The sequence below is a fragment of the Centrocercus urophasianus genome, unplaced genomic scaffold (genome assembly GCF_019232065.1).
Source record: "Centrocercus urophasianus isolate 14NV4802_14NV808 unplaced genomic scaffold, USGS_Curo_1.0 seq_10, whole genome shotgun sequence".
In the NCBI taxonomy this organism is placed as follows: Eukaryota; Metazoa; Chordata; class Aves; order Galliformes; family Phasianidae; genus Centrocercus; species Centrocercus urophasianus.
The window spans coordinates 748,301-764,323 of NW_024884142.1; the positions used below are offsets into that span (position 1 = coordinate 748,301).

Here is a 16,023-nt window from a genome sequence, read left to right on the forward strand (position 1 = left end):
GTTCTCTTAGGAAGATGTCTTTTGTTTAGGATGAGCTTAAAGGAACAGAAGAAGTTGCTTAATCCCCAGCATAGTTGCTTGCTTCCAAACCAGGCTCAGCACTGCTTCACCAAGGGATGTGTGAGTGCCTCTTCCCCACAGCTGTGACGGAAAGGCATCCCCACCAAGTCTGACCAGAGGAGCTAGATGCCTGCAGGTTGATTTATTTTTGTGAGTCATGTATGATGTGCCACGATTAAGAACTGGGGCAGTGAGAAATAAACAATGATGAAGGCTCTGGGCAAGCTTGGTTGTTCCCTTTGGCTAGATCTGGCTTACCAGCAGCACGTTTCTCAGCCCAGAGACTGAGAGGTTTGGGCAAAGGACTGTTGAGGGAATCTAGAGATATTTAATTGATATGTCTTGGTGGCACATTTCTCTTTTTTTTTTCTTCCTGCAGGAGTGGTCTCCCTGTTGTTGCACACTTCAGTGTGCCTGCCATGCTAATGATTTAGTGGAGTTGTACACTCCTTGTTCATTTATCTGTCTCTGTCGTACATCAGAAGACGTTCAGTGGGCCAGCAAACTTGACAGTTTGTGTATCAGGCAGTGCTGACAGGTCAGATTTAGCTTATGATTGCTTTGGGAGATGACCACGGTATCACTGAGGATCGTATCGGGTTTTGATTTTGCAGGGGGGCTGAGTTTCAAACCAGTTTCATCATCTATGGTAAGTCTTTATTGTGATGGTCTCCTTTGTACCATAAGTAAACGCAGTAATAAGTAAACACAGTAATAAGTAAACACAGTAATTACTTTGAAGAACGGTTTCATGAGGCACTTTGAGGACTTGCCAAGGCCTTGTGTTCAACCCTGTTGTTCAAAGGGTTGATTTCAGATAGACTGATGTGGTATTTTTTGCTTGAAGGGATCTTATTTTTAATGACACTTTCAGTATAAGTGTTTTTTGTTCTTATTATTCTTATCTCCAAATTGGAACATCAAAAGAGTCCCAGACACCTGGTTAAGCTGAAAATGAAGCCTCACAACACTTTCACCTTCCCTCTCATGCTGTGCTCTTCATTTTATTTCTTAGCTTGTGAAGAATCACAGCCCCGGGAGGACTTTGGGTATTCCTTGCTCCACCCTGCTTATCTCAGTGATGTTTGGAATTTACAGCATGTTTTCCTGCAACTTTTTAAATTACAAGGTGCTCTGTTATTTCCTCTTAAACATCTTTAATGTTGGCAAGTCTTGAGAGATACTGCTAGAATTATTGAAAATGAGTGTTTTCTTTGAATAATAATGTGTATTTTTGTATGTTTCCTTGTAAGTAGAATATTCAGGTTACCTGGGCTTGGGGTTTTAAGATCTGTTGCATTATTTTCTTCCATGTCTACAAAAGCCCTCGGTAGATGAGGGCGTATCTTTATGGAATAAGTTACGAAGGATTTATGGTTTCTCTGGCACAGGGAGAATCTGAAATTCATTTACCTTGGAAAATGAATTATTGGCAGATGGGTCTTTTCAGGATCTATATTCTCTCCATTTTGCAGAATCACAGAATGGCCAGGGTTGGAAAGGACCTCAAGGATCATGAAGCTCCAACCCCCTGCCGCATGCAGGGCCACCAACCTCCCCATTTCAGATCAAGCTGCCCAGGGCCCCATCCAACCTGGCCTTGAACACCTCCAGGGATGGACGGGGCATCCACAGCCTCTCTGGGCAGCTGTTCCAGCACCTCACCACTCCCTCAACTTCAAACCCTTTCCCCTTGTCCAGCTGTTTTCCACCCCTTGCAAAGAGTTGAAAGGGTTCCTTCTTCTGCTGACACATGACTTTGTGGCTCACACTTGGACAGGACAGTAGCTTCAGTAGCTTTTGGAGTGTCACTCGGGCTCTGCATTTGTTGGTACGACAACATTGTTTGCAGTCAAGGCTTTTCTTGAATGAAATTTATGCTTGGCCGTGGTGATGACTGCTGTAGAAGTGCTTCTGCATGTTTTGTTAGGGAACTCGGGGGAAAAAAGAAAGAAAACTCACCACATGTTATGCAAATGTCCATTTTGCTGGAATTGAAAGAGTAATCACCATCTTCTTGTATACTTCATGGTATGTTTATATGATGCTGGGGACTTTAGTGCATACGTAAACAGAGATCTGCAACATAATACAAATTGTGTTCCTTCGACAAGTTACAGTGGTGTGAGTGGTGTAATCTTTTTGTGTAGCACTGGAGAGTGTTGTGGCTGCCTGCATCCTTGAGTTCAGCGGTGAGACCGTGGACAGGTGGGCCAGCATGGCAGCATGGAGAGCCAGAGGGAGGACGGTGAGCTGGCAGTGCGGGGTGTCTTGTCCCGTCTTCATTCTCCTTCCTCCAAATGAGGTCTCCATGAGGTCTCCTCTGAACAAAACAGCTGTTTCAGCATAGACCTTTGCTAACTGCTGCTGGAAGGGGAGGTGGAACTCCAAACTCAGGTGCTTCAAGGTTATATCCAAAGGTCCTCCCACCATTTTGTCATTTGTTTGGCTGCTGAGTTCCTCTTATTTGTTTGCTTTCTAACTATTTGTCTTTCCGTATGAAACAGCAGTGTAAAGAATTCAACGTGTAAACATGGGAGGAGAATGATAGCCCTTAGAGAACCTTGTAAATATCTTATTGAAAGAATTATTTGTTTCCTTGGCTGCTTTTTGGCGAGTGATACCATTCCTTGGAGGATGGTGTAACAGTCCTTTGGAAGTGGTAATGCTGGGTAGAATTTGTTGGGGATGTTTTCAGTAAGTTTTTAACGTTGCTACTGGGGATTCCGTTGAAAGTTTTGGCTCATTCTTACATTCACTGATTGAAAGATGAGATTTTGTCAAAAGCTTCCCAATTAAAACTTCTCTTGCGTAAATCCCAAACCATCTGTTCCTGGGAAACTACTTGTCCTGCTCAGACACGCAGCCAGACCTTTATAAAGCAGATGTGAGTGATTCTGAAGTCACTCTTGGTTCCATTTAGTATACCAGAACATCTCTGTACGCATGATAATTCCTTGCAATTTCTCCTTATTAACTTTGGAGCTATAATATTGTTAAACATTTTCCTTTTAAGTAGTGAAAAAAGCTCAATTGAAATCACATGCTATTTTAAGAAATAAATCCATAACGTTACTCCTTTACCATACAAAACCAGACTGTTTTTATTAACAGTCCCAACGTTGATTTTAGAGCATCAGCAAGACGAAGCACGAGTCTTTGGGGCAGCTGTAGGATGTGAGCCTCCTCTGCGAGACCCTTTAGTTGACACTGAATCCTGTTTGTTCGCCGGTGGAGCGGGGGAGCTTTGGTTCACACAGAGTGCTGTGGTTGGCATGCTTCCTGCCCGAGCTGCAAGCTGACAGCAGCCACAGGCAACTACTTTGCACCGGCTTGGAAAGCCAAAACAGCTTGTTTGAAAGCAGAGCAAAAAGCAGCAGGGCTGAGGAGTTTTACAGCTGCCACTTCCACATCTGGGGAGCGGGTTTGGGTTTCATAATGCCCTTGCCAAACTGGTAGGAGCTGGGCGTGCCTAAATCTGGCTTTGTCCTTCAAGAAGCCAAGCTTTGCTTTTACGAGTGACGTGTTTGATTTGTCAGAATCTTCAATCTCTCAGTTTTTGTTGTGTTGTTGTTTTAGGAGGGCCAAACATATGGGCCATCACCGCAGAAGAGCGGGCCAAGCACGACAAGCAGTTTGATAGCCTTAAACCCATGGGAGGCTACATTACAGGTTAGTCTGGGATTCTGCATTACACATTAACTTCTGGGTACACATAAGTAATGTTGTGAAACAGTTTGAAAACTACATCCTATTTCAGGCCTTTGTGGTGTGACTAATAAGCATAGTTTGGGCAAACAGCCACAGGTTATTACTGAACTTGTACGAGCTTTGGACCGAAGTCTGGCACAGAAGCACACAGTTGTTAACCCCATCACTTCTGCAGCCAGCAGTCAAGTGCTGTCACTCTGCCTGCTTTCAAAAAACAGAGTCAGAGGCTGAATCTGCACTGAGATGGGAAGCTGCCAACAAAACACTTCTTCTAGCTATTGTGGCAAGCGATGCCAGGGACACAAGAAGTGCTCTCTTCTGTCTGAAAAGAGCTGGAGAACACTGCGATGTGAGATATCTTTGTTCTGGAGTAGGAGGCAGGGAGAGAGATGCTGACAACTCATCCTTGTTAATGACTGCTTATAGTTTATTAACCCTCACTCCTGCCTGCCTAACTATCTGCTGAGTCTGTACCCTGTCTGCTAACTCTGGTGCCCCTATTTTTCCTCTTTTCTGTCTGAAAGGGACAGAGAAAAGAGTAGGAAGTTGTCTGTGGGGAGTATGCACTTCTGTTAGCTAAGAGATAACTATCTCCTGCATTGACCAAACAAATGCTGATGTCTCAGTGCTGTTTTAGCACCAGCTGGAAAGTGTGCCTTCCCAGGAACTACCTTGAGGCCATGTCGTGGCCACCACATGCATGTCTGCACGCTTCATTATTTATTTGTAGAGTGCTTGAAATTAAAGACTGTGAATAAAAGGGGAAGAAGGTGCTGAAAAAATAACCTGAAGCCTTAGATTTAAGCTTTTATAATTTGCTCCTAGATAAGCATAAACACCACTGCCTGTGCTTTATTATATCTTTGTTCAGCAGCACAGTCAGTGTCAGTTGATGTGCAGTTTGGTATGAATGTGCTCAGTGGTTCCTGTTCCCTTCCTGAGATATTGAATGCTTCTGTGATGGAACAGAATATTGCTTAGAACATGAGATTTTGCTTCTTTTTATTTTTTTATCTGTTTTCCTTTTCCTAGAGAGACAGTAGTGGCTCAGGTTAGGTTGGATGAAGGAGAAGGAAAGAAACGGAGTGCTCATCCTTTCCTCTAAAAGTAATTAGGTCAGGATGAAATTTTTGCTCATTAGTTGTACTTTGTACGTATGACATCTCTTGACATGGTGCAGTTGTTAAACTGTTGGCAGTTGTTTGGTTCTTTTTTCCTCCCACATTTTAAAGCTTCTTACTGCTATTTGAAGCTGTGCTTTTGAGAGCGGATTCAAGATTACAGGAAGACATCTGATAACAGCTGTCACGAAGGAAGGAGCGAAGTGACACACAACCAAAAAGATTAGAAAGTGTGGTGATTCCTTTTGAGGATCTGCTCCCACGAGGGAGTGCTGAGGTTGTCTGAGGTTTGATGCTTGTCAATATCCATGTGCATAGAGTCAAAGCCTCTTTCTTTCGTGTTTCTCATAGGTGATCAAGCACGTACCTTTTTTTTGCAATCAGGTCTACCATCTTCAGTCCTCGCTGACATATGGTAAGGTGTTCTTGCTTTAATTTTATATTTCTGTTTTTTAAAATGGGAAGTGCGTGGCATCCAACTGCTGTAACAGACAACAATCTGAAGCTCCATCGTAGGTCAGTTATAATAGACTGTAAGGTACCAACCCAGAGCTGTAACATAGGAACAGGACAAAGTTCTGTTCTTTGCAACACGCATGTGGTGGTTGCAACACTTAGAAGATAATTTTTCTTCTTAGAAACTCTTCAGGCTTCACCCACGGTGCTGCAGTGGGTGTTGTTATCAGGATGGACACATGCTGAAAGTCAGAGCGGACCGTAATCATTAAGAGGGACTCACTGGTGGAGAAAAGAAAAGAAAGCATTTTGATGTAATGCTAAGTTAGTTTCTTCTTCAGACACTCCACAGCACAGGTCAGCACTGATTTGTTCTGAGTAGTGAGAGAACACAGCTGGAAATGAGAACGTGTAGCTCGTTATTAACCTTGCCATTTTTTATCCACGCTCCTGTGCCTGTTCATGGACATCTAATTTATTAATGAGATTTCAGAATTTGTGAAGTAATACAGTTTTTGAAGTGGCTTCTAATGCCTGTAGCAGGTTTCTGTATTGTAATGGTTTTTTTGCAGTAATTCCCTGTGCTGCAACATACTTATTTAAAATAATTGCTCTTGCTCTCAGCATGGAAAAAACATTGCTGTAGCAACAAGTAAGCAGGAGATGACTGTTTTCCCAAATATCTTCCTACTCTAAGTATTTAATACATAGTAACTTGAAAATTGAAGTAAGTAGAAGTCTACCAAGTGAATTAAATTGGATATTGTTAGATGTTATACTTTGAAATGATGCAAACTTAGAAGAATTTAGATGTTGTTATAAGGAGAAGGTATATAGATGGTTGCAGTGTGTTGTTTTCTTGTATAAAAACAGGTAAAATTGATAATAAAGCTTCTCATTTGGTGAAAAGCTTTGTTACATTTCTGCTGTGTGGACTCTTTCTTTCTTTTCTTGTTCCTTTAAGGGCACTGTCAGACTTGAACAAAGATGGAAAAATGGATCAACAGGAGTTCTCTATAGCCATGAAACTCATCAAGCTGAAATTACAAGGACAGCACTTGCCTATGGTTCTCCCTCCTGTCATGAAACAAACTCCAGTACTTTCACCTCTAATGTCAGCTCGCTTTGGTACTTATTAATATACAGTTAATTGGTGTTCAGAGAGAAAACACACAGTTGATCTGCATTCAAACACAAGTATCATTAATCTGACCACAGCACTGAGGGAATCAGTTAAAAACAAGAAACCACCATGGCTATGCTGATGCAAGAAATCCACAAAGCCTCTTACTTGAGGCAGAGCAAATGGCCTTTTTGATGACTTCATTCTCTGAAGACATTTAATAATAAAGAAGCAGCATCTATTGAATTTTGAGGTTCAGGAGGGCCCTTCACATCTGCCCTTTGGCTTGCAGGCTGTCATACTGAAGGCCTTTTTCTGTCTCCCTCTATTCACTCATGAGATTACCCTCCTAACTTTCTTTTTCTTTCTTTAAGTTAAACTTAGCAAGGGTCAAAGTTTTGACATCAGTTACTTAAAATACTTTTTTAGAATTAATCAGATTGTTCACTTGATCATTGATGGAATATAATTATTTTTAACCTTTCTGCCATGTTTTAGAATTGAGTTTGTGTCAGTGCACGTCTGATTGTAATTTTGTAGAAGAAAATACATACCTGGTTTCAGCTAGGCTACAGAATTCTGCATGTACTTCTTTCAGTGTTTATACAGTGGAGTTCAATGTGTGTGTGTAATAATTGCACATGTGATTTTTAAATGTCTGCCCCACTCTGAATCTTGTGTTTGCATACCAGTGCATGCATTTATATATAGCTGTGGTTGGCAAATGAATACTTGCTATTAACCTTTCATCACCTCATCTGCATCCTGTTTTCCTCCACAAGATTTAGTCAGTAATTCAAGTGTCTTAATCGGAAAACTGCCTTAAAGCAATCCTGTGTTGGGCATGTGCCCCTAAATATGGACATTTCAGCTTTGTACATTTTTTTGGGACCAAGATTAGGAAGAGGCTTAGTTCAGAAATACCACCAGCTGCTCTTTGTAGAGAATTGTCACAGGTTTCCTGTTCTGTTAGAATTCTGTCTCAGGGGGCAGACACAGAAAGGCTTCTTGAAAAATGAGTTATGTGGGTAATTATAGAAAATTACATCTTAATCCTTTTGTGAAATATTTGCCAGGTCAGCCTGGAGAATGAATTCCTTGTAAGGAGCGGGGTTGGGTTTTTATTTTGTAAATTCATCTTCAGTATATTTCCTTCTGTTAGCTGTGCTGTGTGAATGTTGGGGGAAGAGCAAATATTCTACACAAGCATCTATTTAATTGCATCTCTGGATGCAGGCTGCTTTGTGTGCTTTTACTTAGCATGGTGGATTCCATTTCTTCCTGGAGTGTGTGCCATACAAGATCATGAATTGTTTGTTTTTGCCCTAGGAATGGGTAGTATGCCAAATTTGTCCATGCCAACATCCATGTCTACGATCACACCGTTAGCTCCAATGTCTCTGACCTCAATGACATCCGTTCCTCCTTTGGTTATTTCTGCTCCCCTGGTGCCTTCTGTCAGTACCTCATCACTGCCAAACGGAACATCCAGCCTTCTGCAGCCTTTGGCCATACCTTTCTCTTCAAGTAAGTAGAGTGCAGTCCACTGCTTGGTTTGATGGGTGAATCCTGGCTAATTTCAGAGAGAAACGCACTAATATGCAAGTTAATAAATAAATTAATAAACGTATATAGAATCATAATCATAGAATCACAGAATTGCCTGAGTTGAAAAGGACCACAATGATCATCAAGTTTCAACCTCCCTGCTGTGTGCAGGTCACCAACCAGCAGCCCAGGCTGCCCAGAGCCACATCCAGCCTGGCCTTGAATGCCTGCAGGGATGGGGCATCCACAGCCTCCTTGGGCAACCTGTTCCACTGCCTCACCACCCTCTGGGGGAAAAACTTCCTCCTGATATCCAACCTAAACCTCCCCTGTCTCAGTTTATAACCATTCCCCCTTGTCCTATCACCATCCACCCTCACAAACAGCCGTTCCCCCTCCTGGTTCTATGCTCCCTTCAAGTGCTGGAAGGCCACAATGAGGTCTCCCTGGAGCCTTCTCTTCTCCAAGCTGAACAAGCCCAGTTCCCTCACCCTTTCCTCACAGGAGAGCTGCTCCAGCCCTCTGATCATCTCAGTGCCCTCCTCTGGACCCACTCCAAGAGCTCCATGTCCTTCATGTCCTGCAGGCCCCAGGCCTGGTTGTAATACTGCAGATGGGGCCTCACAAGGGCTGAGTGGGGGGGGACGATCACCTCCCTCTCCCTGCTGGCCACCCAGTACACACACATTCTTTCCAAATGTTGCATTTGTCACGTCTTTCATAACTAAACAACCTTTAAAACAAGGCACTGATGAGCTTTTCTTATTTCTCTCAAACACTTGGGTGTTTCTTACAAATCATTACTGTATACCAGTTTTCTTTACAGCTTTTGGTTTTGTCTGTTTCAGTGCAGCCTCATACCGGTTCCTTAGGTCCCATGGCAGGAGGGTTTGGTGGATCTAACATGCAGAAGGCACAGTCACTAATTGATTTAGGATCTAGCAGGTATGAAAGTTTAGTTTACAATGGCTGTATCTTGTACTCGAATAGTACGCCTCCTAAAAAACACAAAGCACTTCTGTTTTTTAGGTATTATTCATTGATAATGGCCTGCCAAATCTGAAAGTAGATTGTTTTGATCTAGGCAAATTAATATTTTCAATAACTCTATCAAAACTTTCTGAAGTAGAAGAGAAAGTTCAGACAAGTAAAAGCAGTGCCAAAAGGAAGGTAATGCACAGCATTAGCAAATAAAAGTAAGACAAGTGGTTGTAAAAGCAGTGCTTATGGATTGATGTGGTCATTCATTATAGATAGCACCAACAGGCACATAAGAACAGTGTTATAAATATTTATCTGTGAATTTGTGTCGTGAATAATAGATGATCATCAATCTTTGTCATCACTGCTCTGTTTGCTGATTTTAGAGCTTTGTCACAGGCAGAAGAAAGGGTTTGGCTTTATCTGTACAGTTGGGCTTCAAAGGGGCAACTCCCAAAAGAGTGCAGGGGCTTCTCAGTTCCAGAAGGTGGTTCAGAAATGCTTGGACTTTTTTGCTGCTGGCACAAGATGTAGGATGAATGCATGTCCAACTTTGGGCTTCTCATCTGGGCAACAAATAATGCTGCATATCTTCTGTACCAATGCCTGTTTGTTAAGCTGAGTAACTAACTTAGAGATCTTCTTTCTTTTTTTCTTATTTGAAACTGTGTTGCAGTTCAAATTCTTCCTCTAGTGCTTCGCTAGCTGGGAATTCACCAAAGATTGCACCTTCAGACTGGGCAGTTCCTCAGGCTTCCAGATTAAAATACAGACAGAAATTTAACAGTCTTGATAAAAGTATGAGTGGATATTTATCAGGTGAGTATGGCACTTGGTACACATGGGGAAAAAGCAGTGGAGCAGTGCTTTCTGTGAAAATGAGGCACATCTACACAATTGCTTTTGTGCCAGGTCTCCATTTCTGCGTGTATCCATCAGTAACTGCTTAGATATTTGGGCTTTGTCTTCTTTTCAAAGAACGCAGCTGAGGAAAGATGTGGCAGTCGTGCAGGCATGGATTGTAACTTCTGGAATGGAATTTAAGGGTGTAATTCCTCGTTGACTTCCAGTGATGTCTGTGTTGTGCCACAGCATTGTGGTGACTTGGAAAGACTTTGCACAAAGTTAGCACAAGAGCAGAATTAGAAATGAATGGAAGTGCTTGTAAAACTGGATTATTAATGGTGATCTGGTGAGTGGAGATAGATTTGGAGTCAGAACGTATGCCTGTAGCTGAGCAGATTTCTCATTTTGACTGACTACTTGCCAACCCTCTGCCTCAGTTTTTTAGTACACAAAAAAGGACAATTGTCTCTTCCCTGAAAGGGACTCTATGTATTTTTATCTTGTTTGGTTGATTTTGGGGCTGAAGGTTTTGTTGACTTGCCTGAGAAAGGCGGATGGCTCTCTGCTGACCAAGGAAAACTGGCAGTTTTCCACCTTACCAGCTCAAACTTCCAGCAGGCAGTCAGCTGTGCTCTTGTAACAGCTGTGGGGATTACCATAAATACCCCTTTTTTATGTCAGTTTTTCAGTTTTGACCTTTGAATGAAAAGAGAATTACACCAGAATACTTACATCTTCATTGTGTTCAGATTGTAATGCCTTTTGTTCAGCCTGGAAGTAATGCCAACTGTCAGCGATTAATGAAAATGGATCAGATTAACATTAAAAATAAACATGCCCCAGTTCATGACCCATTTTTGCTACATGTGAATCTTTGTTCCAAGTATTTATTAATCTCTTTTGTGTTTTTGCATGAAGGATTTCAAGCAAGGAATGCCCTTCTGCAATCAAACCTCTCGCAGACTCAGCTGGCTACTATTTGGTAAGTTGAGTTGCTGAATGTGCATTCAATACATTTATGGTGTTAAAAGAGAGGAAGTTTTTATTTAATAAGAAATGATGAAAGGACGCCGTAGATCTGGCACTGTAAGCAGAAACAAAGCTGCTTCTTAAACTCATTTGGTGATTGATTTTTCAAGACGCTTCAACTTTAATGTATTAAACTTTTCACTTTTTGGACTAGATGGCCCACAGGGCTCTCTTCCAACTCTAAGGATTTTATGATTCTATTCTATTCACACTTTGTTTTTTGAATTCCATAGAGTAGCACAGATGTTCATTTCAACTTCCATCTCAGTGGTGGGATACTTAAGGTGAGGTGAGGCGAGGATTTGTTTGTTTGAAAAGCAGAATTGTAAAGCAAAAGATCAACCCCTACAGTTCTGTGATCTCATCTTGGAACAGGCTGCCCAGAAAGGTTGTGGATCCCTGGAGGTGTTCAAGGCCAGGTTGGATGGGGCCCTGGGCAGCCTGGGCTGGTATTAAAGGTGGAGGTTGGTGGCCCTGCATGCGACAAGAGGGTTGGAGCTTCATGATCCTTGAGGTCCCTTCCAACCCAAGTCATTCTGTGATTGAGATGATTCTATGATCTTGTTAGTTTTAAAATATGGAGAGCTTATAGAAGAAGGAGTCAAGGTACATCAGGGTACTTGCAAATCAAACAGCTTTTAAGATTTGTCTTTGCTGTGGTGGTGGAAATTGTTACAGTTGTCTGAAGGCTTGAATAATTTGCCTTTAACCTGCTAGATAAGATAGTTTGGATTTTGCTTTCAGTTATAACTTGGATTTCACGTGTGAACTTCACTGTTCCAGAGGAACACTGAGGTTCCATTGTTGTCTTTATCTTGGGGGCAGTCATTTGTTTGTATCAACAGCGACCTGAAACATGATTCCTATTTGATTGTGCACTGTGAGGGTAAAAATGGAGTTTGTGGTTGTGTTCATCCATGTAGGAGTGTGGGGAAATAAAGCAGGGACACAGCTACTGCTTTCCTCCTGGGTGCCTGGTCTGGATGCATCAGTAGCCAGTGCAGGGATGTCTCTGTGCACGTGTAGATTACCAGACCAACTTACAGTTTTGCCCAAAGTAAGGGATTACTGATACTTCTACTGGCATTGTGGTCTTAATTACTGTAATATAGCACTAACAATGTAATAATAAATAACAGTACTGTGTGAATAGTGTTGGTCTGTCAGCACAATAAAAAACTCATTTCATCATCTCCTCCTTTTGTTTTTTCCCTGTGGCGTGTGAGTGGGTGGTGGATTTTTTGTTTGCTTCCTTCTTGATTCTTTTTTCAATGGCTCATTTTTGTGTGTCCAACTCTGAGTACAAAATACAGCACAGACAGGTATTGAGCATCTCACATAAGGCCAGTCTGAGTCTAAGGACACAGTTCATATCTGAATCGATGGTTCTTTGAGAATAATGTCTCCTTCCAGCCACTCCTTCCATCCACAGTTCTTATTACTAATTTTAATTTTGCCACCTTTCAGAGGAGTTTTCTGTTTGTTATTTCACAGTTCCAGGTGTGAAAATCTTCGGCTGTCACTTGTGAATGGTGGTGATGTTTAGTTCTAATTATTATTGCTATTAAAACTGTGCAGGTCATTGGCTGATATTGATGGAGATGGACAGCTGAAAGCAGATGAGTTTGTGTTAGCCATGCACCTAACTGATATGGCCAAAGCTGGGCAACCTCTGCCACTAACTCTGCCTCTGGAGCTGGTACCACCTTCCTTCAGGTAAATTGCTGAAGGCAGTCAAACATACTATGTCTTCAACAGAAGCTTTTTATGCAAACAAGGTAACTGTGTTATTTGTCTGATGGGGTTTTGTGTTTGTTGTTGTTGTTTTTTGGTTGTTTTTTTTTTTTGCCATCTCCAGGAGTGGAAAATACTCTGAAAATATCAATGGAACTCTGCCGTCTTACCAGCCTGTGCAAGAGGAGGAGCCACAGAAAAAACAGCCAGGTAAAACAAAGTTCATGGTCTCATTGTTGATAAATAAGGCTGTCTTTGAAGGACACTGGAACACTTAGAAAGTGGAAGACGTAACCAAATCCCTGGGGGGTTTCATTTCAGGAGCTAGATCCCTTTTAACTTGGACGGTAGGAGGGTTGTTAAGTGGCTGTAGTCAGCCTATTACATCTAATAAAAAGGAGAAGGCAGAGATGGGTGCTATTATTAGCTGTAGGAATGGAAAAGTGTGCTGATTAATAATGTATTTTGGAAAATAAATCTTTCATTTTCAACCACTGCAGTGCTACTGCAAAATTTTTTTGCTGTTGAGTGTTACTGGCTGTACTTTGTTCTGGACATTCTGAAAACAAGAGATCCCAATGTTGTTTAATTATCTAAAGACAAGATGTGAGTTGCACACAAAAGTCAATTCTGCTGTTGGCTGCCTGATGGCAACGGTCTGTTGTGTGTGCAGTGTGGGACTCAGCGTGCCTCCCTTTTTAAGAGTGGCTGCTGGGAGCCTCAGTCCCTCCTTTCAGTCTCCTTTTATCCTGCTGTAGTTCAGCTTAATCCTGTTTTGTTTTCTGCTGTTTTTAACTCCAGGAGATCTTACAGGGAACGCCCTTTAAGGCTCACTCTGTGTGTTAACATTTCTTGCTCAGTGGAAAACCTCTGTAACAAAATATTGACTTCTCTCAGCTTGTAAAAGCTGCTCCTTTGTGTTTCCTTTAAAATTAAAACCATTTTCTTGGTCAGTTTTAAATGCAATGTTTTTGCAATTGGAATAGACTTAGGAAAGTTTCAAGGTATTTTTGAGAAGAAAAATAGTACTAGAAAAAATGCCAAGTGCTTCCATCGTCGTGACCTGACTACCTGAACTTGCCAAAAAGAGAATACCTATCTTTAGTGGCGTAACTGAGGCACTTGTTGGAGAGCAGTGTTTTGCACAGGACAGAAATAACTACTTCTCCTTGTTTTAGTGACATTTGAGGACAAAAGAAAAGCAAACTATGAGAGAGGAAACGTGGAGCTGGAAAAACGCCGTCAGGTCCTGTTGGAACAGCAGCAGAGAGAGGCAGAACGTAAGGCTCAGAAAGAAAGAGAAGAACAAGAACGAAGAGAGAGGGAACGTCAGGAGCAGGAACGGAAAAAACAGCTTGAATTGGAAAGGCAGCTGGAGAGACAACGAGAGCTGGAAAGACAAAGGGAAGAAGAAAGGAGGAAAGAAATAGAAAGGCGGGAGGTTGTTTTCTTGACGTTGTTTTTGTAATGCTGTAAGGAATGTGTGTGTGCATGTGGTGTTCACTTGATGGAGCGCTCAGGATTTGGGCACTGACCTCGACTCATTCTCGTTGAGTGGCCAATGGCAGGCTCTCCTGGAGAGAGAATGGCATTTCTGTCTGAAAATAGTGTGTTACAAATGAACAAAGTGGTGTTTGAATCCAAGACTTTCGGATTCTTCGAAGGACAGATGAGACTTGTTGGATAGATTTCTTAGCTTTAATTAAAAAATACATATATCTGTATTCCAAACAAGACTACTGAATTGACAGCTGATAATATTTTGCTGTTTGAACTTCAGGCAGATTTGCTTCTGCCTGGTGTCTCAGTGTGTGCATAAGGCTTTCATGTTTTAGGTAGATCTGTGAAATACTCAAAAGAGGTTAGGAATAATATCTCAGCGTGCTCATTTGTGGTCAGTTTTCTAAGCTAAGTAGATTTTTTTTCCTCTCTGAATTATGCATCTTTCATCAGATTGCTTTCCTTTACCAGGGATAGGAGCGTGGCATGAAGAACCCTGGCGGATCACTTCCGCCATTCTTTGACGCTGATGTTTATAAAGACATTTTGAGGAAAACAATACATTGTGTTACTGTTACACTGTCTACAAGTTGAGCACATTGTATTAAAGCATGATCTCAGGGCTCTGTACCTGCGTGGTGATTTAAAGCAGTGTAACTTCTCTATAGGCAGCAAAGCAAGAACTGGAGCGCCAGCGGCGTTTGGAATGGGAGAGAATTCGTCGCCAAGAACTTCTTAATCAGCGTAACAGAGAACAAGAAGAAATTATCAAGTTGACCTCTAAGAAGAAGAGCCTTAATCTTGAATTAGAAGCTCTGGTAAGGCATACGTTTCACTGCCCAACTTGAAATGAAATGCAATATTTTGAAATGTGCAAATCTTAGCACGTAGACTTAATGGTTTGCTGGGAGTTTTACTCTGCTTTGGATGAGCAATCTAAACCGGGTATTTTTGAGTTCTGTTAAGGAATTGACTGTGTTGTAATCAAACACTTCCTCCACGGATGTATGGAGAAGGGTTTTGTTGCTGTCTGTAGTGTCATTTCTCTGATATCTTTCTAGACGGACAAACATCAGCAAATCTCAGGCAGATTGCAGGATGTTCGAAGCAAGAAGCAGATTCGGAGGACTGAGCTGGAGGCTTTAGATAGAAAATGTGACCAAGGAATTATGGAAGTCAAGCAACTACAACAGCAACTTCAGGTACATCGCTTTCTGTTAAGCTTTTAATTCTCCTTTATTTCCTGTTTTGTGTTTGGGTAATTTTGTGTGCTCCAGCAAGGAGGAACAGTGTATCAGTTTGAATCTGCAAGGCCATCCACATTGCAGAGGTTTTTAGGTTCATCTGTGGTGCTAAATTGATTGCATGCTACAACAAGCTGATAGTTGAATGGAGACAGTAGTCAAAACTTTTTTGAACTGATAATAGTGACTTCTTTTTGTTACTTTCATGGTTCCAGCCTCAGTTTTTGGTGAGGATTTCTGTGTTAGGCTTGAGGCAGTCAATAGAACGGCTTAGATTGGAAGGAACCTTAAAGCCCATCAACTTTCACCCCTCTGCTGTAGGCAGGGTTGCCACCCATCAGCTCAGGCTGCTCAGTGCACCATCCAGCCTGGCCTTGAACGTCTCCAGGGATGGAACAACCACAAATTCTCTGGGCAGCCTGTGCCAATGCCTCACCACTCTCTGACCAAATAATTTCTTTTTAACATTTAACCTAAATCTCACCTTTTTTAGTGTAAAGCCATTTCCCTTCGACCTACTACTATCAAACTCTGTAAAAAGTTGGTCTCTGTACTCATATCCAGGATTGACCCAGCTAAAGTTCAACACCTTGCACTTGGCCTTGTTGAACATCATTAGGTTCTTGTGGGCCTGTTTTTTGAGGCTGTTCAGGTCTCTCTGGATGCCATC

The 16,023-nt window shown here is 41.9% G+C and overlaps 1 protein-coding gene across 6 annotated transcripts in view; it reads left to right on the forward strand.

Moving 5' to 3' along the window:
- Positions 1-16,023, forward strand: part of ITSN2 (intersectin 2) — a 68,527-nt gene that overhangs the window by 20,597 nt on the left and 31,907 nt on the right. For 5 of the 6 annotated variants that reach the window (XM_042827655.1, XM_042827699.1, XM_042827663.1 and 2 more), the window contains exons 3-14: positions 3,640-3,732; positions 5,244-5,307; positions 6,313-6,476; positions 7,801-7,998; positions 8,868-8,964; positions 9,677-9,819; positions 10,765-10,828; positions 12,454-12,591; positions 12,734-12,819; positions 13,788-14,050; positions 14,778-14,927; positions 15,171-15,311. In XM_042827655.1, the coding sequence (XP_042683589.1) occupies positions 3,640-3,732; positions 5,244-5,307; positions 6,313-6,476; positions 7,801-7,998; positions 8,868-8,964; positions 9,677-9,819; positions 10,765-10,828; positions 12,454-12,591; positions 12,734-12,819; positions 13,788-14,050; positions 14,778-14,927; positions 15,171-15,311 (1,601 nt within the window). Of the gene's footprint in view, positions 1-2,205; positions 2,309-3,639; positions 3,733-5,243; positions 5,308-6,312; positions 6,477-7,800; positions 7,999-8,867; positions 8,965-9,676; positions 9,820-10,764; positions 10,829-12,453; positions 12,592-12,733; positions 12,820-13,787; positions 14,051-14,777; positions 14,928-15,170; positions 15,312-16,023 lie in introns of those variants that run through there. The other variant, XM_042827690.1, reaches the window with a different exon arrangement.